A 25,821-nucleotide genomic window follows, 5' to 3' on the forward strand; every position below is an offset into this window, starting at 1 on the left:
CTGCCACTTAACAAGGTTAGATTAACCTTGAATTCGTTTCAGTGTCTATTCTCTTCAATGATCAAAGGTGGTTAGGGATTTGAATCTCACCCCACTGTCCCATTGCAAAGTTGACTATGGGTCAGCGGTTATAATGTGATGTTCATTGGTTTGAAGGGAAGACTCTGGTTTAGGATGGAAACTTCCGGAGGCTGGGGGGGCATCTTCTTTGAAGGACAGACACTGTCAGCACCTGAGGCTATACAGCCTTGCCTGTGAGCTGGGACAGAGCACATACACCTATTTGACATACATGATTAAAGCAGACATACAAAGACTCTCATTGCATATTAGCCACGTGGCCTCAGAGTTCTGAATTTGCTTATCATTATGTTTGCAAACCATATTTTTGATCAAAATCTTCAGCGAAAACAAAACAAAATCTTCCAATGCATTCCGTGTGCTTCCAGACATCATCCTGATGACTCACAGCACTGTCACCCCATGACATGTATAGATCATGTTCTGCAGGCATGTCTCATGCTCCATGGAAACTCCCGCGCAGCATAAGCAGACTGTGCTGGGGGCTTTCTCGTCAGACCCTCACAGACCAGGGCTTACAGCTTTCTGCAGTGCCAGTGACACACTAGGAAGGAATGATAGAAAACTCATCACCGGGGTCTTCCCATAGCACAGGACACGTTGCCCACTCAGATGCCCATGCCACCTCCCACCACTGCCAGCCACCATTCCAAGGCGAGCCATCCCTCTGCAGTCTCAGCTGTTGGGAGTGCCCCCAGGGCAGGGCCCCCTAACTGCCTAGTCATTCCTTTAGTTTTGCCAAGCACTTCCCATGTGGGAGGCACTCTAGTAGGCCCCGAAGCCACAGGAATGACCAAATATGGAAGTGATCCCTTCACATGTGCTACACACAGTCCCTGAAATCATGATTGGGTCATAGAATCAGTTACTCATGCAAACCTGCTGCAGGGATTTAACTCACTGGTGTGTTATAACAGAGCAAAGGGGCTTGGGTCAGAATCTGTGCTTTAGGTCCGAGGACCTGGAGGGCTTCATTAAATCAATGAGTTCTGCATCAGATTCTTTTCAAGGAGCTAACTTGGCCACCTGGGTAAGCTTATCGGGAGCCAGGCAGCACCTCGTCTCCCGGGGAAGGGGTTTGGGAAACTGTCAGCATGTGGCCATGGTGAGAAGGTTCTGGGCTGTGGGAAGGTTGCTGCAGAGTTGTGGGCATCCTCGCTGCCTGGAAACTCAACACGTGGTCTGGTGGTCTTACCCCATAGCTAAAGCTATTGGCAGATGACAGTGGCCTACCTGGGGACCCCTCGGTCTCCCTCACCCTTGGTGCTGAGGCCTGAAAAGGCAGATTGGCCTGCTTTCAAGACTCTCCCACAACCTCCCATCCCTGGAACCCTTTCGGTCCATGAGTACCCATTTCACCTCTAAACCAAAAAGGCCCAACAAATCTTCTATCAAATACCCAGGAGGAAATCCAACTTGGGTTATCAGGAAGAATCTGCCTCTGCTAACTCAACAGAGGCTGCTGTTGCAAAGGCAGTTGGAGGGTCCTGTGTGGGCGGAGCCCGCTTCAGCACAACTCAGAGGCAATGGGGAAGAATCTGTCCCTGCATGGTCCTCTGTGGCCAGGCGTTGCGCACTACAAGTATCATGGAAGTGCTTCCCATGGTCCAAAGACCACAGAATTCCTGCTACATGCTGCTACGTACACTAAGGTCATAACCAGCCACCACATAATATAATTAGCTGGTTTCCTAAAATACCACAAAGTCTCTGTGGGCTCCGTGTGTGCCAGCATCGGTATGGCACGTGGTCATCTCAGAACGAACGCGGTGCATCTAATCAATTCCTTAACTCCCCTTTTCGTCTCTGTCTCCACAGCACTCACACGGTGGCTTTCGCAAAGAAGGGTCCCCAAAGTGCTAGTGATGGACGCTAAAGACTAGGCTCTTCTGGACGTTTACCCATCACCCTCATCTTCAAGGGAAAAAATTAAATCTGTGGCTGACAGCTGTGCACCAAAGAGCCCTCTTTCCTCTAAGGAAGGCCAGCTACAAACTTCATTTCTTGCTCTTTTCCAGCAAGTTCAAGGGCGTGCCTCAACGGCACAAGGAAGGCAGCGAGGACCCAAGGCTGCCCAGTGGACAGACAGCCTGGCATCCCGCTCTCCTCTCTGCATGGGCCGCCTCTGCCCGGCCTCCCCCCAACGGAGTGGGTGCTCGAGGGGCCTCATACCAGCCTGGTGAACTGGTCCACGCAGGCGTTGCGGATCTTCTCCGGGGTGGCGGGGCTGTTTAGCTGGAAAAGCTTCTTTGTCTTACAATCCGGGTTCCCAGCTCGAGCTGCACGGATGGCATCCTTGATGGCGAAGAAGATGGAGGCTGCCAGGAAGAGGGGCGGTTCGCCGACAGCCTGGGCGGACAGAGCGCAGGACAGGGAGTCAGGCAACAGGACCCCAGCCTCTGTGCCAGGAGGGCTGGAGATGCCAGGAACCCCAGCCAGCCCCAGCGGGCCACGGCCAGCAAGGCAGGAAGGCTGCTCATAATTCTTCAGGGCTGAGAACAATCAATCTGGTAAATGACTCAACCTCCATGGCGTTCTCAACTCTTACTGTGTCACTTTTCTCTGATGACACCATGCAAAGAAAATGCACCATTCAAAGCTGTTTTAAATAATTACATTTTATGGACAAAGTGTCTGACCTGAATTTGGACCCTTTCCTCGCAGTTATAAGGCTGGGGGAATCCTCTACCTGCAACTCTGACACCCACATTTACAGGCACCTTAATTATACTTGTAGGCACCCTAATTATACTTACAATGTCATCTGGAATCTAGACATCACGACCAATAGGAATTAAACATTTACTAGCAGAGTTGGTTTTGTTCCCCCAAAGCACTGACCAGAAATTCCATGTATCAAAAGCACTAGAGATGCTTATTAAAAATGCATGTTGCAGGGTCCTACTCCAGCCCTCCTGAATCAAATTTCTAGGGACAGGTCTCACCAAAATGTATTTTTTTCATGAGCCTGCAGTGATCCCAAGGCATACTAAAGCGTGAGAGTCGATGGCGAGATCAAAAAGTGTCCCAGACCCAACCACGGTGAAGTAAATCATGAAAGGAACAAATGGGTATGTTTCACTGGTTACAAGTGATTATGTGTTTTCCTTCTTTGATTAGGACTGTATCAATCAGCTTATGGGATTTTCAACCATTTTTCATAATTACTGGGGACCGGGAGGAAATAAGGGATGACTCTAATCCTTGAGACGTGCAGATCAAGTTTCAAGTCAGGTGCCAGCCACTGAAGGAGGCACAAGGGATTGCACAGAAGTATTGCCCCATCTGCAGTGAATGTGCTATTTTTAAGGGATAACAGGGAGGGGTGTGTACCTGTGGGGTCCTCTTTAGGACCAAGCTCAAGATGCACACCTGAGACATAGATGTCGGTCAGGACTTGACCTACAGGACTGGATTAAAGGAATCTCTCCGAGTGCACCCAAAGGAGCTGGCTTTGACCACACAGAGCTGGTGTCATCCCAGTTTTCTTTTTCCCAGGCAGGGACTGCCCATCGCTCCACCATCCTCGCCAAAACTCGTGTCAAGCACCCTGGCCTCTTCCAGACAAGCCCCCTGCAGACCCACGCGGTAGGTGGGTCTTACCCCCATGTCCTCCCACAGTGCAGACCCAGGGCAACAGTACCTTGGACGCATAGATGGCCTTCTTGTTGGGACAGTCACGGAGCAGCGACACCCTGAACTCACTGGGGATGCTGCCAAACGCAGGGATCTTGTAGGTGCTGGGGCCACGGGTGTGCAGGCTCCCCTCCGGGGAGTAGTGCAGCTCCTCCAGGGTGAACAGGCCAAGGCCCTGGACAAACGCCCCTTCTACCTGCAGGCCAGACAGAGACCATGGCCACTCTGCCTACCACTCCCCAAGGACAGATACCGCTTCCCACAATAGGCGCCAAGCCCCACGGGGAGTGGGCGTGGAAAGAAGCTGAAAACAGCCCTCTGCAGACAGCCCAGCTGGCTCCTGCCCGGCCTGGGATCAGCTATCTGGGCCTTCGCCAGGCAGTGGTGTAGGCAGAGCGAAGGCATTAGCACTGAAGGTTGGCCAAGTCCATGACCACCCTGGTCACCCATGTGCCTTACCTGTCCAATATCAATGGCAGGGTTCAGACTGGTGCCGACATCCATGACAATGTCTGTGCGGAGGTTCTAAAGTGGATGGCAAAATACAAATAGTGTGAGAAGAAAGGAATGTGCAGAATGATAGATGGGGCGCAGTGACCCTTAAATTATTGTGTCAACCCAGATAGGACTTTCAGAAGCAGCGTGCCCCGGGCATGCTCAGGCAGGGTGATCCTATCCCTGTCAGTCTGCACTGGCATGGTCAATGCTGAAGTTTGAGTCTGTGGCCACTAGGCAGGGGAAGGGAGTGGCCACACTCTCTGGGCGATCAGAAGGAACTGTGCACACACACACAGGCACACACACCCATGAGCAGGAAGGCTGGTTCCCAGGCTCCTGGGACTCGGAACCTGAGTCTGGATAGATAGTGTAAGGAAGGGGACACCAAACTACATTCCACGGGCTGATTCTAGTCTGTGCCCTGTTTTTGTAGGACCTGTGAGCTAATTATGGTGTTTACATTTTCTTAAGATTTTGGAATGTTTTATTTATTTCTGAGAGAGAGAGAGACAGAGTACGATCAGGGCAGGGGTAGAGAGAGAGAGAGACACAGAGTCTGAAGCAGGCTCCAGGCTCTGAGCTATTAGCACAGAGCCGAATGTGGGGTCCAAATCCATCAACCATGACATCATGACCTCAGCCGAAGCCTGACGCTTAACCCACTGAGCCACCCAGGTGCCCCAATGGTGTTTATGGTATTAGATAACTGACAAAATTAAGAATATGTCGCGGCATGTGAAACCTATGTGAAATTCACATTCAGTGTGCACAAATTACATTGTATTGGAACACAGCCATGCCCATTTGTTTGCATACATCTCTGGCTGTTCTTGTGCTACAGTTATGGAATTGAGTAGTTGAGGCAGAGTCTTAGTGGCCCAGAAAGCCTCAAATATTTACTCTCTGGTCCTTCATCGGAAGTTTGCCAGGCTGTGACATCACACATTATTCTCCCAGCCAGAAAGTGTGTCTCTATTGGTTCTTGATGTTTGCAACTCACTTGTTTCTCTTCTCTTTCCCCTAACTTAGTACTAAGATTTTACAAACTTCTTACTTTATGATCCCCTGTTAAGCAGTCGATTTCCACTTCAGAGCAAGCCACCCCATAGCTGAAGTAGTGGAAGGGATTCCCAGAGTTTGTCTCAAAGCTGTAGCCAAGGTTGGGTGTTCTGGAGGAGAAAACAGAAAACACTGCATATGTATTAAGATTAACATGCCCCCCCCACCTACACACACACACACACACACACACACACACACACACATTGTCCCACAAAATCCTAAGACTCCACAGGTTTTACTTATTCATTCAGCTGCCCTTCAAATGAGTCCACATGTTTTTAATATTTTGGACCTGTTAATGAAACCCAGGTATTCCAGAGTTTCTTGCCTCATGTCTGCTAGGATCTGCCAATGGCCCTTATGTGACGCCTTCTGTACAGCCCAGGGGTGTATAGTATCCGTGTGCCCGCCTCTATGTGGTAGAAGCAGGTGACACATTTGCCCAAGTTCACGAAGGACACGAAAACCACACCCAAAGGAAGTGTTGGATTAGAGTTCAAGCTCTCAGAACCAAAGCCCCTGCCTGTGCCACCTCCTGGGCTGCTCACCTTTCTCCAGGGGAGAGTTAAGGTCAGCATCTCATGTCAGCCTGGGTGTACCTTTAACCCCTTGCCTGCATTTCTCCTTGGCTACTGGCCCCTTCTCGGTGTCAACAAATGATTCGGGGAAAGTGCTATTCATAAAAGCAGATGCTCTCTTCTACGTTTTTCTTCTTTGATCCTGAGTATCTTATACAATTCCAAGTTCACACGAGCCACACGTGTGTACGTGCATATTCTCCCACCTGGAATTCACAGTACTCTGCCTCTCCGTTTTTCTACGCATGACACAGAAATAACCTGAGCTGAAGGGATCGGAATCTGCATGAAAACAAAACCAACTCGGAGCTGAGGGAAAAGGCTTCTCCCAGGAGAACCCACCACCTCCTTTGACCTCTGAGGTCATCATCTTCACCTGGGTGTTCCTGTATCCTACCCAGTCTTACCAACTCTGACAACGGAACGAGAACATCCGAGAACATCTGCTCTAATCTCTGCCTATGCAGGTCAAATGTCACATAACCCAAGGAGCACTGGCAAAACGTGACTTTGCCTAAAATGCATACTGAACTATTTTTCCAAACCCACTGATCTGTGAAAGAAAGGTCCTAATTAAATTCTCCAGAGAAGGGGCGCCTGGGTGGCTTGGTCGGTTAAGCGTCTGACTTCGGCTCAGGTCATGATCTCACGGTCCGTGAGTTCAAGCCCCGCGTCAGGGTCTGTGCTGACAGCTCAGAGCCTGGAGCCTGTTTCAGATTCTGTGTCTCCCTCTCTCTCTGCCCCTCCCCTGTTCATGCTCTGTCTCTCTCTGTCTCAAAAATAAACGTTAAAAAAAAAAAATTTAAATAAATAAATAAATAAATAAATTCTCCAGAGAAAACTAGAACATTATGGGAGATAGCAAATTGGATCGCATCTTCTTCCAGCCTTTACATCAGCTGGGCGGGGTCTCTAGCTCTTCGTACTGCTACTGGAGTTCAAAGTAGCAGAAGGCGTGGGCTCTTTTCCAAGTCCCACGTCAAGTTCCCCTGAACTCTGCACTTTGTAACGAGACCACGTGTTCTAAATCTTCCTCTCTTTCTGTCCCAGGAAGGCCTCTGTAAAGAAAGCCAACGCACACAGCAGAGTAACTAACACACAAGGGTAACGCCACACAGCAGACAGCCCTGGGTCTAGGGGAATGCCGAGGAAGGGATGGTCCCACCACGTCGTAAATGAGGAAAAGGGCTCAGAGAGAATCCCTCATTTCTCCAAATGGAATGGTACACTTTAAGACCAGAACTAGAACACAGGTCTTCTCTTAATGGCAGCTCATGCTTTTGCCTCCTTGGCCCATAGGTTGGCAATGCCAGGTATTTCAGAGCATCTTTCAATTGAAATTGGCACAAGTCCACTGAAGCGTCTCGGTGGGACTGCTCTCTCCTGACCAAAGGCTGAGAGCATTTGGTGCGGGAGGGGACTTCAGAGGCTAGGATGACCACAGTTTGTGAGGTGGGTGACAGCAGCACTGTCCTTACTTATAAAACCCAGTAGCAGACAAGCTCACTGCGTCCAGGTAGGCAGCTGTGACCTGAAGAGAGGAAAGAGACAACAGGAAGGGCTTAGCATGGGTGCCAGAATCCCTGACCCAGCACTAAGATTTCATGAGCTTCCCCTCCTCCTCCGGAAGCTGACCAACTATTTGTACCGGTGGTCCTCGCTTCCACACCCTGCCTCACATTCTCACTGCACTGGGTGACCGCACTGTGCTCTCACCTGCACTAGGTCCCTGCCATTGGAAGCCTCGGGGGCTACAGTAGTCTCTTAACTGGTCTTCCCCCATCACGTAGCCTCCCCATGCTGCCAGGTAGCCCAACCCAACCACAGTGAGCATCTTAACATACCATACTGCCTACATCACTCCCCTACTCGACAACTTTGGCTGACTCCCCATTGTCCATAGAGCAAATGCTTCACATTAAGGACCCCAATCCTCTCTCTGGCTTTATGTTGTCCACGTGTCATCGCCATGCCAGCCAAACTCATGTATTTTAGTCCCTCCATGTTCCCACACCTCTGCACCTCCATTCGTGTGGTTCCTGCATTGTATCTGTCCCGATCCTTTTCTCCCCTCAATGACCAGCTCAAGTTTGCCTCTCCGGGTCTCCACGCTAAAATCCAAACTACCAAAATCAACCTACATTCATGGGGTATATGTGTGCGGTATCTGTGAGTGTGGAAGGGAAGTAGAGGTCACGTGCGGCACAATAAGGCGAGTGGGTCTGAGAAAAATAGCTATTTTCTTTGAGTCTATGGAGGGAGACTAGTACAATCTGAGGTGGGTCAGGTGTGGGCTCATTTTCTATGTTCCCACTGTGCTCACTTTCCCACCCCAACTCTACTCTGGGAGATAGTAAAGCAGGGCTGCCACTGAGATGTCTGCTTGTTGGAAGAGATGAAGCCCCCGCCTGACCCCAGAGAGAGACTTCCTTACCGCTTCCCTCTGAGGGTTCCCGACACACAGGCACCAAACCAGAAACCAGAGAACTGGACTCATTCTTGTGATGAGAAGAGTGGCTTGCCTGCCACTTGTAAAAAACCACAGGAAGGATATAAACTCTTGGGAAACGTCTTTTTCCCCACTCCTTCACAGATGGAGCCTCAGTGGACCCAGACTCCAGAGCTGAGGAAGGGGAAGTGCTGCGAAGCAGCCCTCAGAGAGCAGGTTTGAAGAAAACCAGACTCCTCAAGCCTCAGGACAAGCGGGGTATGGAACCAGGCCCGAGTCAGGCACCTTCAGCGGTCACCCTACCTTCTCAGGCTCAGGGCAGCCAAACCCCCAGTCGCCATGGGGTTGTCAAGATCCTGGCTCAGAAGTTTTCCTCCAGTGCCTTCCCTCCACTATGAAAACCCTAGAGAAAGGGGCCCAGCAAGGTGGAGCATTTACTTGTGCTGTGGAACCCTATGGAACACTCACCTTCTGTGCCTCTGGGACTAGATCGTGACCTATTCCTGCTGCGGCAGGGACAGAGAACCTGCCTTTAATTTCTCTCCTCTTCAAAAGCACGTTGGATCAGCTCAGACTTACCCAGTCTTCCCAGGAGCCACTGGGATTCTTTTTCTTGAAGGGTTCCAGCCTTTTCAGAATGGTCTGACAAGCTTCCTAAGAACACATGCCCACACACCAGACATATCAGTCTTCCGTATTTCCTGGCCCAGGCAAAACCCCAAGGGCTTCAGCAAGGCTACCTCCAAGTAATGCTGTGCCCAAGGTGCCACTCAAATAGTCTTGCCACCCTCTTAAGAATGACTGTGTGGCTTCCACTCCCAGGACCCTGCCACAGGAACTGGCATTGGCCCTTGCTGGGAGCACACCCGGTTCTTAGGCTACAGAAGATGAAATATTTGAGGGAACCCAAAGGAAGTGACTTCTCCCATCAAACTCCTCTGTTAATTACAGCCTCTATGTGGAAAGAGAAGTGAGTTGGTCCGACCCGGCCAGCTGCAAAATCGAATTCCAATTTCAGTCCATGGTCTTGTGGCCAGTTCTAACACTGGGGAGTATGTCTTTCCAGAACGCCCCCTGGGACCCTCCAAGTCTCCTCCCCATCCTACACTCATCCTTCTTGACTTTGACAGAAGTGATTGTGGCTTTTAGGTCTCTCTTTCAACATGGTGTTGGGAGGAACAGCATTCTCTTGGATAAGACAGCCAAAGGCATGGCCACAGCCAAAGAGCCTATAAGGACCATTCCAGCTTCCACCCCAGGGAGCGCTCTGGGCCCAAAGCCCTTGACTGGCCCTCAGCTCTGCTGGCTCCCCAGGCTCCTTACATAGACGGCCTGTCCGTTGAGGTCAGTGCTGACGGAGGCTGCTGTGGGAGACGTGTTAGGCACGGTGTTCGTGCTTGTCTCACTGATGTAAATCTTAGAGGTGGGGATTTTCAGTGCTCTGCTGGCCACCTGAGAAAAGAGACAACATCACTTTCTCAGGGAGGGCTTGGCATGGGGCTTGGCTGCCTTCTCCCCAAGACCGTTTAAGGTTCACCATTACAGGCAATATAATAATTTTATAAGCCATAAGCCCACTGAGACTGGGATGTTCTTATATCTGTCTCAATTGGAAGCAAAACTTTATGGAGTGATTTTGCTACAAAAAAAAAATTCATAAACCTAATGGTGAGTAGTTAATCTTTCTAAAGCTAACCTTGGCTTTTTAAAAAATCTACTCTGGCCAGTCCATGAGCTAAGCAGGTGTTCCAACTCTACTCCAGTTCCAATGTCCTAGCTCCTCTGTGTGGGGGAAGCCTTTATACACATAGCACAGCCTCTTACACAGTGTTAGGGAAGGTCACCAAAAATATGTGACCAACCAGGGGGCTCCTCGGGGCTCAGTTGGTTAAGCGTCTGACTCCTGGTTTCAGCACAGGTCATGATCTCACAGTTCATGAGTTCAAGCCCCGAGTCAGGCTCTGCACACTGACAGTGCAGAACTCTCTCTCCCTCTCTCTTAGTCCCTCCCCTGCTCATGCTCTATCTCTCTCAAAATAAATAAATAACCTTTTTTTTTTTAATGTGACCACCAGTTGACCCATGAGCTGGACTCAAAGGATCAGAGGCTCCTCACCACTTCCCCTGTCCTTGGAATGTGGGTTCTGCTTGCCTTTCTGGCTCTTGGATGCTGCTTCTAGGACACAGCCTGGAGATGATGATGTGGGATTGAGAACACCTGCACAGTACCTTGGCTAAACCCAGTTGAGGCCTCTCTCCCTACAAACTTTTAAGATTTGGTGGGCGGGGGTAGGGATCCTTTGTCTTGCTGCCACCCAAGGCAAGCCTCTCATGTAAGTTCCCTTTGCATCTTAGAACTGTGACCTGCCAACCTGGGCCTCTTTTTTCTGTCTGCCTCTGCCCTATGAGTCCAGGTGCCAGTTTCAGATTACTCCCAAGAAGCTCCCGAGCAACTTGTAAACCAACACAACCCCACGGCCCTAGAATGTGGGTAATGAAAGTGACCTGAGTGGTCACCCGGCCAACTGCATTGCACAGAGGAAGACACAGAGGCCGAGAGGGGAGAAGACTTGCCTGAGGTCACACGAAAATGGGCAGCAGAGCCGGGACTGACCACAGCTGAGGCCGGCTTCTGCTTCTCAGGTGTGCCGCCGCTCACTTGCTTATAGCATCCTCCTTCACATGGACGCCATGATGTCGGAGAGGACCCCCCCCCCCCCACTTGCAGGCTGCTCACCTGGACCATCTTGGTGTGAAGGCCTTGGCCCATCTCAGTGCCTCCATGGGTCAGCAGCACAGAGCCATCTGTATACACGTGAACCAGGGCTCCTCCCTACAGGAAGAGAAGGATTCCAAACACAAAATTGGGTCAATCCTAACTGAGCCAGATGCTTGGGGCCAATATTTCTGGAGCCCAGGAGAAAGAAAACCAGAAGCAGCATTTTGGATTACAGCCTCAGACTCAAATTAAAGCACCGTGAATCTTGTGATTTAATCATGTAGCCCTTCAACAGTTCCCGAAAAATTTCCACTCTCTCTCTTTCTGTGTGTCTTCCACAGAGGGAAGGAGGTTAAATGTCTTTGTGCTCATTCTTAGATGAAGCCATAGGATCAGAAAGGCAGAGTGGCTGTCTGTAGCCCTTCAGTCAGGAAGAAGGAGACCTGAGAGTTGACCCCAGATCTCTGAGTCCTGTGCTGCCCTCACTGACCTGTGACGTCCTGGACAAATAGGGATATGCAAGTTCAAGTCCATTTAAACAGCAGAGAGCCCCTTCACTCTGCTCTGGCACCAGCCACAACGGCCTTTCCCATGTGATAGTGCAGACAGGGAGGGAAATGGGGCCCCAGCCCAGTGGAGAGGCACAAAATTATACAAGGCAATTACCTGATTCAGAAAAGGAACAGAGAAGCTTATTCCAAACTTGGTAGGAATTATGGACAACCCTCTCTTCTTCCAACAATTCTCCCTGGAGAAAAAAAGGAAGATTCTCATAGAACATTTTCTATCATGGTTGTGTCAGCTCAGATGTAGTTTCATTCAACATCTTTGTAAAGTTGGAATAAGGCATCCTTGGAGCAGCCCACATGGTACTTATCATAACTGAGTTGTGCTCCAGTTGGGTAAACCAAATGAAAAAGGGGTGGGATTGTGTTCTTCAGCTGCGCTGAAGGAGGACCCATCCCTGAGGGTCTGCACTTGAAAGTATCAAAACTTCCTCCCAGAGTGGAGCTCAAACAGAGTCAGGGTGCTGTGACTGTACCAGGGAAGACAGTCACTTATGACACTCACTGATGATAGTGGTTAACACCTTCTCTGTGCTTTCTGTTTGGTTTTCTGGGTAACTTAGTGAGGAAAGAGGGCCGGTGTAATTACCCCCATTTTACAGATGTTGAAAATGGGGCCTAAGAAAATGGAGTGACTGTAAGGTCACAGTGATAGATTCATGTTAGAGGCCGCTGCATCACTGTGGTGTTCTTAGTCCTTGGCTGGTGTGCCCCAACAGCAGATGAGTGTAAAGGTGAACCATATCGATGGGCTATGATAGTGAGTGAACGCTGTATATGCCCATCTGACCCCAGGCTGAACAAATCATTTGAGTATCTTAAAGAGATGGCTGGGAGTGGGTCAGCAAACTTAGCACCCTCAAGCACCTTACTAGCTTGGTATTATGAGTATCGCAAATGTGCTGTAGAATATGAAACCCAAGAGAATGCCAGATATCAGACTCCTCCCCTCCCCGTGCTTACTCGTTGAACTTGTCAACCTCCCTCTTCCGGGCATGATACTGAGAGCTTGCTAGGCATTCCTCCCAGCACCTGGGCAAGGTGAACCCCTCAAGCTTCTGGTTGAAGTGGGTCAGGTCCCCTTCCTTATACATGTTTTTCCTTCGCACCTTTGCAAGGAGAGAGACACTGAGGCCTTGTTGGTGGCAAGAGATGAACGGATACAACCTAAAGTTAAGGTTCCAACCCCTCTCCTCTGCCCCCATGGGAGATGCCCAAGACACAAAGCCACTGTCCCCTCAAAGTAGGTTAACCTGTGCCACCAAATTCCCAGCTTACTTCCTCTGCCGGCAGCCCACAGGTCACTGCGACTTCACTCATCCAATGCTCGGCAATGAGCATTCCCTGGGGCCCCCCAAAGCCCCTGAAGGCTGTGTTGGAGGGCAGGTTGGTCTTGCACATCCGCCCAGTGCCCCGGATGTTGGGGATGTTATAACAGTTGTCCATGTGGAATAGAGCTCGTTCCATTATCTGCAGCAGAGGAAACCAAAATGGGAGAGAGCAGTGCACCGATTTCATTGGCTCCTCAAGAAAGGGATGTTGAGGGCTACACCCATCCTTGCCTTTCCAGCCCCACTGGTCACTGCTCCTATTCAGGCCCAAATTATTTCTTCTCTGGTACTGCAACAGACTCCTTACTGGGCTCCTGGCCTCTGTGTCTCTCCCTCCTCTAATCTCTGCCTCAAACTACAACATAAGGTCATTTTGTGTCAACTTCTTGCTTAAAAATGGCACTTAATCTCTTCAGAGTAAAGTTCATACATCTTTCAGCATGGAACACAAGACTCTTTATGACTTTTCCCCAATATATTTTTTTCCTCTCTTCTGACTACATGTTACTCTCACCTGACATGCCCGCCCTCCCCTGCACGTTTCCCATCTACTAACATCCTCATTCAGTTCCTCCCTGGGGAGGCCCTTCCCAGACTCCCCAGTTAGGACTGGTCATTTGCCTCTATAAAAAAAGGAAGATAGAAAAGAAGAAGAGAAAAGAAAAGAAAAGAAAAGAAAAGAAAAGAAAAGAAAAGAAAAGAAAAAAAGCGATTTTATGAATTATTTTTAATTTTTTTAATGTTTATTTTCTTGAGTGATAGAGAGACAGAGCACAAGTGGGGGAGGAGAAGAGAGAGGGAGACAGAATCTGAAGCAGGCTCCAGGCTCAGAGCTGTCAGCACAGAGCCTGATGCAGGGCTCGAACTCACGGACCACGAGATCATGTCCTGAGCCAAAGTCAGACGCTTAACCGACTGAGCCACCCAGGCACCCTTGAATTCTTTTTAAAGAAGTTTCTTTTCCCATTGAAGTTGTATGGCAAGTAGTTTAAAGAGTCAAATACTTCATGGGGTACATTTTTGAAACTTGCATGTCTGAAATGTCTTTCTTCTACTCTTACCCTTAACTAATGATTTGGATATATATAGGATTCTTGGTTGGAATTAGGTTTTCCAGTTTCCCTCAACATTCTGAAGGCATTTTGGTAGTGCATTCGAGCTCTCCAGTATTGACAAATCCAATCGATGTCTTTCCAGTTCTTGGAAATAGTTGTGTTTTTCTCCTCCCTGCAAGTTGTAAAATCTTTATCTCCAGGTTTCTCCAAGTTCACAGTGATATAACTTAGCATAGTTCTATTTTCCTTCATTGTGCTTGTTACTGGATGGGCTCTTTTAACCTTAAAGTGTATGCCCATTAGTTTGAGGAGATTTCTTTTTTTTTCTTCAATATATGAAGTTTATTGTCAAATTGGTTTCCATACAACACCCAGTGCTCATCCCAAAAGGTGCCCTCCTCAATACCCATCACCCATCCTCCCCTCCCTCCCACCCTCCATCAACCCTCAGTTTGTTCTCAGTTTTTAAGAGTCTCTTATGCTTTGGCTCTCTTCCACTCTAACCTCTTTTTTTTTTTTCCTTCCCCTCCCCCATGGGTTTCTGTTAAGTTTCTAAGGATCCACATAAGAATGAAACCATATGGTATCCGTCTTTCTCTGCATGGCTCATTTCACTTAGCATAACACTCTCCAGTTCCATAGTTTGGGGAGATTTCTTGAGTTACTTCTTGATAGTTGCCTCCTCTCTCTTGTTTCCATTCTTTCTCTCTGAAACTTCTATCGTTTGGGTCTCCTGGACTAGTCCTCGAATTTCATTGTATTTTCTTTCCAATTTTTCTGTATTTTTTTTCTTCTGTTTGGAGAGATTTGCTGAAGTGTCTTTCAACCCTTTTGCTTTCAGAGTTTTATCTCACCAGAGTTAGTTTTTATTCTCCAAATGCTTCATGTTTATGGCTTCCTATTCTTTCTTGAAGGTGTAATAACTCATCTTCCTGATGCGATCAATGGCAGCTTTTATTTGTTCGTTTCATTTTGGGTTTGGTTTACTTCCCCATGTATATTCTCTCTCTCAGACAGGCTGCTTTTCGTGCCCTTGATTATTTTAGTCTTAGTCATCCTAGATGTTTTGAGTATGTCTCAATTAATTCCGTTTTTGCTTTCCCTTAGCACTCTAACTTGTACTTCTATTTCATTTTGTGTTTTTTTTTAATTTTTTTTAAATGTTTATTGATTTTTGAGACAGAGAGAGACAGAGCATGAACAGGGGTGGGTCAGAGAGAGGGAGGAAGACACAGAATATGAGACAGGCTCCAGGCTCTGAGCTGTCAGCACAGAGCCTGATGCGGGGCTCGAACTCACAAACTGCGAGATCATGACCTGAGCCAAAGTCAGACGCTTAACCGACTGAGCCACCCACGCACCCCTCATTTTGTCTTTTGTTATCTGTCTCCCCACTGTACTGTGAACTTCCCGGGGCAGAAACAATGCCATCTATTCTTTATGTTGCCACCCTAGGCGCTCAATAAATGTTCGCTTGATTGGATTTAAAAGCTTCTAAGATCTTTGGGGACAAGCACTGTATCTTTTTCAATCTGATTTTTCCAAAACACCAAGAGGCCCAGGTTGCAAATGGTGAGAAGACTAAATGTGTTGCTTATTTTGAGCAGTTTTTACACTGCATCTGAAGTGTGAAGTTTTATAATGGAACCAGTTAGCCCCTAGCAAAGAGGAGTGGCATGGGGAGTGGGGGCTAACAGGAACTTCTGTTTGCCCTGAAATGTCTGACTGACTTTTATAAGAAAAGTCTACACGTTTGTACCTAGTATGGTTATAAAATTTGGATTTAAAAAAATTATAAAAAGTAATACCACAAAGGTAACTGCTAATTTCAAAATTAATAAAATTAACACAAAATTAACACAGATTAACAAAATTTCATGTCTACACACGACTAGTATGAGAACGTTCAAAGTAGCCTTACCCATAAAAGCTGAAAACAGGGAACAACTCAAAAGTCTCTTCAGTGGTGAGTAGAAAACAAAAAATGGCCTATCCATATAATGAAATATTATCAAGAGAAAAGAATGAAGGACTAAGGAATCTTAAAACATTATCCTGAGGGGCACCTGGCTGGCTCAGTCAGAGGAGCGTGCAACTCTTGATCCCGGGCTTGTGAGTTTGAGCCCCATGTTGGGTGCAGAGATCACTTAAATAAATAAAACTATAAATAAATAATCAATCCTGAGAAAAAAGCCTAACACAAAAGATTACACAGTGTAGAGTCTATTTATATGAATGGACTACAAGAGGAGAATCTATAAAGACAGAAAGTAGATTGGTGGATGTCGGGGCTGGGTAGGGGGTGAGACCGGGAGTGATGGAAAGAGATCACGTTCAGGGGATGGAAGTGTTCAAAAACTAAAGTATGATAATGGTTACATAATTCTTAAAATTTACTAAAAACCCTTAAATTGTATATTTCAGTGAAACTGTTACCAAAAAAAAAGAAGAAATTCATTACTTAAAATTCAAACATCACAAAAATATGTTACAAAGAAAATGACAGTGAGTGCCCCTCCCTTCATCCCATCCAATCACTGTTTAGTATGTGTTCTTTTGGAATTTTCCAGGCACATGATTATATCTATAATAGAGGTATATTCATCTTACAGACACATACATACAATGTCACCATAGTCTGCATAAAGTTTTGTAACTGACTTGGCTGGCTTGGCAAAATATCTGAAAAATAAGGAAGGATTTCCTTTTCTTTTTATTATTACTAGGATTTTTATTTATTTATTTATTTATTTATTTATTTTTTTGGATGCAGAACTCGATCTCAGACCGTGAGATCATGACCTGAGCTGAAATCCGATGATGCTTAACTGACTGAACTACCCCGGCACCCCAAAGGAAGAATTTCCGATCAGAAAAGTAATAGGATTATCTCTGTGCTTTAGAGCTTAACCAGGGGTGGAGAGCCTCAAGGTGGGGACCAACAGGGAGGCTACTGCAATAATCCCAGGTAGGAAGTGAGGAGGCCTATGCCTGTGGGGCTGTGGGGCCTGCCCGTGACCTCCCAGTCACCCCCCACCCAGAGGCATGGGCGCACCCTACTTACACTCTGGGAGAGATCCAGGGTGTTCCCCGCATTGCTGTAATGCTCCACCTTCAGAGCCACAACCCTCCCAGTCTTCATGAAGCCAACCTGATGAAAAGGAGAGAGTTCTCGATAGTCCCTTTCCTCTGCCTAACCTGAGTCATCCCCTCCCACTCATGCTACCCAGAGGAAGCAGAAAGAACAAGACATCATACCATGAAAACAAGGTCACCGGAGCTAACAGGTGAAGCAGAGAGGACCTGACATCTCTCCAGTGACGCTCCATGGGTCCTCAACCCTGGACACACCCTCTCCCCACGCTCCCCCTTCCTTCTACCTACACTGGCTCTGAATTTACGAGAGGGAGTGAGGAGGCAGAGAAGGGAGAGCCGGGAAGAGAAACAGAGAGATACTGGAGATATGCCTCACACATTTTGGCCAGCAAGCCACAGCAAGCAGGAATGTGCACAACAAGCAGGAATATGCTTTCACATCCCTGACCTTAGGTAGCCATCAGAACAAATTTTATAGGCCGTTTCATAAGTAAGGACCTGGGACTTTCTTCAGGCCTGCAAGAATTTGGGAAGAAGGGAAATATAATCCCTTCGGGGGAGTTCAATCAGGAAACAAAACGAGAAGAGGTCACAGGGGGAATGTTCAAAGCCACCTAATGGAGAGAAAGGGCTCCCAGACTGGGATCTGTCAGGTTGTACTAGTGTTTAGAGGGACAGGATGCTGGTCATCCACACAGACTCAGCAAAGGGACCGCCACCCCTGGTCTGGTGGAGCAGGTGCCCACCCTAACAACCTGGAAGCTTTATTTCTCACTGTAAATTATAAAGTAGTCATTCTGATCTTTGCATCTGGCTATGAACACATTAGGTCATTCTGCAGGAGGGATTTACCCCAGGGCTACTGAAAACTCATGCTTCCGAGCCTGAGAGGAGAAAGACTAGGTATGGGGCAGAGAAAATTCACAAAAGGTGTAAACACCATGCTGCGACCTCACTCGGGAAGTGGCCGGCCAGCATCGCCCTTCTATGTTGCTGTTGGCAGATTTAAATTTTTCTCATTGCTATTTCTTCTTTGAACTTCTACAGGTATTCGTGAAAAACATAAGAGAACATCCCAGGATCCCTGGATCTTCATCTCCAGGTTTCCCAGTGAGATGGCATTCCCCTTCCGCCCCGACATAGCTCCTGACAACTAGAACCTTGTATCTGGCCAAGAAGGGATGTCTGCCACCAGTTATCAGCATGTCCTCGTCACGATCCAGCATGCAGCGCACGGGGCGGCCCGTCCTAAGGGAGGCATCAGAGGGTTAGCACCCTGGGAGCTTCTGCAACAGCCTAGTCCTTGGGTCTCAGGAAGGAAGCAAGGGAGACTTCTTTTTCCACCTGGCACACAAGCAGACTGGAGCTGGGTTGCTTCACTGTCTAGAAATAAAGCTGCTGGACACATGGGGAATGTAAGGATATGATGTGTGCCCTTGCCTTGAGGGCCCTCACAGCCAGGCAGGGGAGGCTAAACATGGATCCATGCATCGAACACAAAGAAACACGTGGTGTTACCCTCACCCCAATGCCCAAGAGTTCTAAAAGCAGAAGGCTGTGAAAATTCAAAGCAAGAGAAATCTACTTCTAAAAGGGAGAAATCCGGAAAGCCTTCTTGGCAGAGGCAGCCTTATTCTCCTTCTCTGAGCTGGCTAGGGGGACTCACTTGTATGCAGCCAGAGCCACTGCCGTGGATACCACAGTGCTCCGGGTCTCTTTCCCTCCAAAGCCTCCTCCCATTCTCTTCACCCGGACCAAAATCCGGTTTGCCGGAACCCCCAACATGTTTGCAACAAAGCTCTGTGGACAAAAGAAAAATTACTTGCACTGAACACATCATCTGGACTTACCTCACCCTGACCTAGAGCCGCCCGCCATCCGCAAGCCTAATTAGTGCCGTCAATTCTGAAATTCCTTGATTCCGGAATCCCCCTTACCTCCCCAGGCAGCCCTTGACTCGAGGTGCTGGAGTCTAACACTCATTAGTCAGAGCAGACTGAATTCAGACACTTGTTTCTAGCAAGGGGGGTCAGCGGCTGGCCACAGCAGACTTTCAGAGCCAAAGTTCATTTCATCCAGCCAAGAACTGGTGAGTTGCGGGGGTAGGACCAGCTGCCCACAATGCTGGCCAGTACTGTCGCCTTACCAGCAATAGAGAAATGGGGAGCCGCCATATTTGAGCTGCCACAGATAATTTAGTGGTCTCTGTGGCTATCACTAAACCCATCACCCACGTTTTACAGGTGAGGAGCCTGAGATCGGATATGATTTGACCAAGGCCATATCTCACTGGAAAAATGAAAGCCAACTCTTATTAGGTGCTATCCAAGTAGTAAACATCTAGTCATTACAACACCCTACCAGGCCCATTTTATGGAAGAGGAAACCAAGAAAGGTTATGTCACAACTCAGTGACACAAGCTTGTTGGTTGATAGGGTCTGGCTCCAGGACCACTACCCTCAGATCCCCTTCTGGACCAGCCCAGATCTCCCTTTTCCCATGTCCTACCTCGCCAACTCCTAGTCAGCCAGAAGTTCCCCAGTGCCGTGCCCAGGCCCTGGAGCTGACCCACAGGACGGTACCTGGGTCTTCATGGTGTTCTGTGTAGACACAAAGAGCTCCATCTCCCCTGCCTCGCCTTTGGGGACAGCGATGGTGCAGTGAGTCTCCAGGTAGAAGTGCTCTTGGCCACCAATGTACAACTCGCCTGGGGAGGCAATGTGACCCTCATGGTGATCCGGAGTTTGCTGAAGGAGAGTGCACTCCCCTAGGGCCCTGGGCAGCAACCAGCTGCTCACACACAGGTACCCTCTAGGTTCCCAGCAGGGGTGAAAAGGGTCTCAAAGCCTTAGCCACCTGTGGGAGCCAAATCCCCCACCCCAACAAAGAAACCAGAATGATACCAAAATGCATCAGGCATGAAGCTATCTTTCACTGCAGATTTTCAAATTATTTTGTAAAATTTAGGGAATGGTAAGGAAGGAATTAACAGATTAACAGATGTGACTGAAAAGCTAAAAATGAGACCATCTTCTGGAACGGAAGGTATCGGGCCAGTTGGAGAGATGACTCACCAGTGGCTTAGGAATACACTATGGACAATGTAGGAAACAATACCCAAAGGGATGTCACCAGCAGACGGGTGCCCCGCTGCCCACAGGGAGGGCCAGGACCTGTAGCCACTAATTCCCCAGACAGCCTTCCCAGCTACCCAGAACCACATACACATATGTAACCTGGAGACAGGAGGTGGACATTAAGATGGCAGAGGGTCTAGGGGCACCTGGGTGGCTCAGTCAATGAAGCGTTACTTCAGCTCAAGTCACGATATCCTGGTTGGTGAGTTTGAGCTCCTCGTAGGGCTCTGTGCAGACAGCTCAGAGCCTGGAGGCCGCTTTCGAATCTGTGTCTCCCTCTCTCTCTACCCCTCCCCAGCCTATGCTCTGTCTCTCTCTCTCTCTCAAAAATAAATAAACATTTAAATTTAAAAAAAATGAGAGAGGGTCTTTCCCTGCCAATTGTCCACTATTTTGCTACAAACATCAGGAGGACTCTTCTGTTAAAAATTCACTCCCCTGCTCCAGGACTCAAGGTCCAGCTCTTGAATTTAATTCATAAACCAGGTCCAGCCCATACCCCAGGACTATATGGCATGGCCATACCTGAAACAATGTTGTCTGCTTCCGAAAACCCCTTCGTGAGGTTTCCTTTCTCTATCTTCAGCTCAGGCTCATAAAAGGAGTCTTTTGCTATAGCATCCTGAGGACCACAAAGACGATTCAGTGACCAGACTTTCAGGAGAAGGAAGGTCATTCCCACCAGAGGAAAGAGAGGTTATTGCAACCACCCTCCCTCTTCTCACACAGGCATCTGTACAAGGGTCCTACACAGACTTCAAGTAAGCTTGCATGTAGCCTGGGGCCATGTGCCTCCATTTCCTCAGAGATAGTTGGACACGCTTGGATCTTGAGGAAAAGTAGAGTCGCTCAAGGAACCAACAGGAGATGGCTTTGGAAACGAGGGACCTAGTCTGGCCTCTGGCAGACTGAGTCTGGGATCATGATGGGGAAGTTTTCCAAAGAACACACAATCCTGGGGCTGAAGGGTTTACCTCTCCCTGTCTAATCGAATCCCACCTGCTGCTGGAGCCCCCTCCAAAGTATCCCAGTAAAGGTGCCTCCAGGGACAGGGGGCTCACCCCTCCCCATGCAGTCCTTTCTCAGTTACCTCTATTGTGATAATGGCTGGAAGATCTTCATAGGTGATTCTCACCGCTTGAGCGGCTCTCTGGGCATGTTCTCGGGTGTCGGTGACCACAGCACCAATGATGTGCCCAATGCAAGTCACCTGGGAACCGAGCCAAACTGTTAAAGCATATAATGCACTCCTCATGAAGCAAATGATTTTGGATTGCCCAAAAGGTGAAGGAAGTCCTTGCCCCCACAGTTTCCTTAAGGGACAACCAGGAATGCCTCTGGGATCTTGGCATGTCTTTGTCCTACTGTTTGGGATTATGTGCTTCTTCACTGAGGATTTAGAAGTAGTGGAACTGGACTAGGACTTGGAGATCACGAGTATCAAGATGGCAAACTCGCTTTATCTCAGGGACCAATTTCATGATTTACCGCTGGCAGCTTGTTGAGAAGTTGCCCAGGATAGAAAGTGGTGATTGATTAGTCATGTCGCCGTGAGCAGAATGGATGGTATGGAAGCATGAAGTCTATTTGTTGACTCAGATGCACTCCAACACCCTTGTTCTTCAGCTGAAGAGACGCAGACCCAGAAGGCAAGATCATGGTCTTGCCTTGGCTCATTAATAGACCATGACTAAATCTCAGGCCCTGGCTTCCAGTTCCATTTTCTTTCTAGCACCCCTCTCCCTTTGAATTTCTGTTTCCAGATTTACACCAAAAGTTTCTCAAAGGCAGCAATCATGTCTTACACTTCATCCAAATGCCCAGAAGCAGTAGTTCCCAAATTCTGGTTCTCAGACTTGATAAATAAACCAGTTTTTGTTAGATTTTCAGAACAATGATTGTCATTTTCTCACCACTTAATGATTCCATTCCTTCAGAGGCATTTTTCTTCCAAAAATCCCCAAACATGAACCAAAAAAAAATTGTCCAACTCATCACTTTGCAATATGAGTTTCTGACAGTAGAAAGCCATACTGTCTCTGATAGTTGTCTCTTGAGGACCCAGTTGAGTTGTTAACTTAATTGATTGGGCTGTGGTGGTTTATCCGAGCTAATTCTCACTAACCATCATGTTAGCAGTAGTCTTAGAGGTTCTCAAAATTTGCAAAAGCAATTTGTTCTCTTGTTAAATGGAGTCCTTGTGTCTCATAGTTGTAGTTTTTTATTCTCTCTTTCTCTTGTACATTAATAATAAAGTGAATAAGCCCTGAGGCAACGCCAACTCATCTCCAATTTGCATTTGAACTGTATTAAAATTGTCAAGTGACTTCCACCCTGAAAGTTTCAAAACGTGTATGTGTGCGTGTGTGTGTATGTGTCAAAACTCCATATATGCTTGACAGCAATAGATGAATTTTCATATAAGTGAATTTTCAATACACATAGTGACAGTATTGTGATTTTTATTCTGGTAGTTTGTTTACCATATTTTTATTTTCTTTTCACAAAGAAGCTATTTATCCCCTGAAGAACCTAACTGGCAGTTTAAAAAACAATCACCAGTCTTGTTTTAATACCAGTTTGGCCTGGAGTCATCCTAACATGTGCAACTAGCCACCAACAATGAAATAAACAAGTAAACATAAGTGAAAGTTAAAAGTGCCACCAGACTGATTCCATCCCTGTACTGATCGCCCTGCACGATGAAGGCCACAGTATGTACCAATGTGTACTCTTTTTAAGATTAAGGATTTGGAGGAATGAGCGCAAACTAAAACTCAAGTGCCCATTCCGCTAACTTCATATCTAAAAACAAAATCCAACACATACCTTATCCTTTGCAAACACCATTTCATCATTACCAATTCCAGTTATATTACTCCCGGGAACATCATCAGCAGAGATAAAGCAGACAAACCCTGGCACCTTCTGAGCTTCTGAAGTATCTATGGACCTGCAAGAATGAGCACAGTGAGGGGCCCAGGTGGGAAACTGAAGCAGAAGACCCACCACCAACTGGATACCACTGTCCTCATGTTGATTTTTCCTCCACTCAAATTCCTTCCTTCTCCATCCTCTAGTCTATGCTATCTTTTCCAGATTCTATATTCTATCCTAGCCTACAGTCCATAGGCTATCCTACCCTATCCTATTCTGCAAATGCTCATGAAATACGTACCCTGTGAAGGCCACCATGCTGAGTGCTGTGGAGAACAGAAAATGAACAGGACAGGCCCACCCCCATGGACCTTCTACTATGGAACCACTTCGCAGTGAGTAGCATTTACTCTTGAGAGCTCCAGCTCACACCCACATCACAGCTAATACCCACACAGAATCAGCACTTTTGGGCCCTTGCTGCACCACTGATCGAATGTCCCTGAACATCGTCACACAGCCAAATTTGTCTCCCCACCTTCATGAAGCTACCCCAGAAGAGCAGGGCAGCCCGGCCATCATCAGGCCTGAGAGGGAGAACACCTGGAGACTGTTTCACTAATAACAGTCTCTACTATGTTCTGCTCACTCTGGCCCGGGCCCCCAAGGGGAGATAGAGCAGAGGCACCTCACAGAAAGGTATGGAAACCACTCTGAAGGGCCAAGCAACTTCCAACAGGCAAACCTCACCAGAGCCCAGAACGTCATCATCATTATCCTCCTTCTACATTTGGGGCAACTCAAGCTCAGGAAAATTGAGCAGCTTTTCCAAAGTCACCCAGCAGAGAGCAACGTAGGTGGGATTAGGACTGAGGTTAGGTTATGAAGAGCCAAAGCCAGGTCCTCGCTTCTTTCCAAGTGCACGCAGCCGGGAAAGTCCAGGTCACTGCCGTTACTACAGAGCCCCCCACCCTCCTCCATCCATTCACACATCGCTCAGGTGGAGCAAAGAACGTAGACAATGTGGATCATGGCCAGTGTGGTCAGTGTGGGCTCAAGACAAGGATAAAGCAAATGAATTTACCCCAGAGATGGCAACCACATCGTCTGAAACAGTTTTTTTCAGAGAGCTGGAAGACTTTACTTACCTGTTAAGTTTTCTCGGTGTCCAGGTTACCATTCCTGCAGCCTGTCTCCAGGCAGCTAGGAGCGGCAGAGGGAAAAACCAATGATGGGGAGACGGGATCCCTAATCCAAGCAGTGGCAGCGCCCAAGGGAGGGTTTCTCCTAGCTGCTCTGTTCAACAGGATATGTGTCTGATGCCCACCAGGAGATCAATGCAGTCTCTGGCCTGAACATCAAGAGGCAGCACAGCTCGGCTGCTAATGCTGCCTGGCTTCAAACTCCCGCTTCGCTGCTTACCAACTCTGTGACCTCGGGCAGGTAACTTACCACCCTTGTGCCTCAGCTTCCTCATCTGGAACATGGGGATCATAACAGGACCCGCCTGTAGGCTTGTTGTGAGAAGTAAAGCTGCCAATGTATGTAAAATGCTTTAAAGGCCGCAGCAAATATTAAGTGCCACATGAGTGTTGGGTATTAGTATTATTATAGAGGTGGCGATGCTTGTCATTTGGGCTCTCCAAATTCAACAGACGGGCACAGGTGGCTCTTCTCTGCTAGGTCCTTGCAGACTCTGTCACTGATCATCATGAAAACACCCGGCTATGAATAGAGAAACTGTGAGCTTAGGCATCCCAGGCCAAGGTCATAGCTGGTAAACACTGGAACAGAGACTCAATCCCGGGTCGGTCTGACTCTAAGGCCACGCTCTTCCCCTTAGTGCTGACTCAAGTTCTCCTGAAATACTGCATTGAAGTTTAGCCCAATATCAAAGTGCAGAGCTGACCTGCTCCTGTTAAAAGCTCCTCACTGCTTTTTGGCTCAAGTGCAATGTCCCGGTTCAGCATTCCGAGGCTCTCCTGTTCTGGCCCCTGCCTATGCCTCCAACAGCATCCCCTCACCCTGCCAGGCACCACTGAGTCCCTAACCTCTCCCGCTCCTCTCCAGGCTGGTTTTCAGGTGAGTTCCCAGTCCCTCTCTAGACTGGAAGGCCCTGGAGGAGCCTCCCAGCACCCTCCTCCCTCAGGATATTTACTCCACTCACTTGATCTTGGCGTGGGCCCGGGTGCTGGTGACCAACCGGAGGGACAGCTCATTCTCGTAGCGAGGGATGTCGTCACAGTACACAGCCTCCCCAGACGCTTGCATGGCCGCGGCCAGGTGGGGCAGGGGCCGACCCACCATGTCCTCCTTGCACTGACCCTTGGGCACCTCCTGGAACAACATGGTCATCAGTCAAGCTGAGCTGCATAAGACACTGTTTCCCTACAGGCCTGGGGAAACTGCAGGGAGCTTCAGGCCAAAGCAAACCTGAGTGAAGACGGAGGAGGCAGGAGGGACACAGGGCAAAGGAACAGACCGGCAGAGCAGAGGTGGTCACAGTGTCCCCATACGGGGGGAAAAATAAATAACTAAAGAAGAACCTCAATGCGCACTCATGGGGGGTGGAGTAAAAAGCTGGTGCTACGTGCATCCAATCAAACAGTATGCAACTATTAAGACATACTTTTGAAGACTTTAAATTAGAAGGCAAGAATGTTCACATTACATGTAAACACAGGACATAAACCATTGTGTGTGCGTATGATGATTTGAATTCTGTAGGAAAAATA

General features: G+C 48.1%; 1 protein-coding gene across 2 annotated transcripts in view; it reads right to left on the minus strand.

Moving 5' to 3' along the window:
• Positions 1-204: 204 nt before the first annotated feature.
• The window catches only part of LOC131484588 (xanthine dehydrogenase/oxidase), a 58,501-nt gene continuing 32,884 nt past the window's right edge, over positions 205-25,821 (minus strand). For both annotated transcript variants that reach the window (XM_058682968.1, XM_058682967.1), the window contains exons 17-36: positions 25,254-25,423; positions 23,039-23,162; positions 21,300-21,419; positions 20,735-20,831; positions 19,655-19,779; positions 18,738-18,871; positions 18,232-18,319; positions 17,040-17,126; positions 12,868-13,059; positions 12,553-12,698; positions 11,690-11,771; positions 11,042-11,137; positions 9,628-9,756; positions 8,884-8,958; positions 7,334-7,386; positions 5,270-5,384; positions 4,177-4,242; positions 3,725-3,913; positions 2,254-2,430; positions 205-625 (exon numbers count right to left, since the gene is read on the minus strand). In XM_058682968.1, coding sequence (XP_058538951.1) covers positions 575-625; positions 2,254-2,430; positions 3,725-3,913; positions 4,177-4,242; positions 5,270-5,384; positions 7,334-7,386; positions 8,884-8,958; positions 9,628-9,756; positions 11,042-11,137; positions 11,690-11,771; positions 12,553-12,698; positions 12,868-13,059; positions 17,040-17,126; positions 18,232-18,319; positions 18,738-18,871; positions 19,655-19,779; positions 20,735-20,831; positions 21,300-21,419; positions 23,039-23,162; positions 25,254-25,423 — 2,316 coding nt within the window. In that variant the 3' untranslated portion in view covers positions 205-574. The remainder of the gene's footprint in view (positions 626-2,253; positions 2,431-3,724; positions 3,914-4,176; positions 4,243-5,269; positions 5,385-7,333; positions 7,387-8,883; positions 8,959-9,627; positions 9,757-11,041; positions 11,138-11,689; positions 11,772-12,552; positions 12,699-12,867; positions 13,060-17,039; positions 17,127-18,231; positions 18,320-18,737; positions 18,872-19,654; positions 19,780-20,734; positions 20,832-21,299; positions 21,420-23,038; positions 23,163-25,253; positions 25,424-25,821) is intronic.

Source organism: Neofelis nebulosa, chromosome 9 (assembly GCF_028018385.1).
Source record: "Neofelis nebulosa isolate mNeoNeb1 chromosome 9, mNeoNeb1.pri, whole genome shotgun sequence".
NCBI lineage: Eukaryota > Metazoa > Chordata > Mammalia > Carnivora > Felidae > Neofelis > Neofelis nebulosa.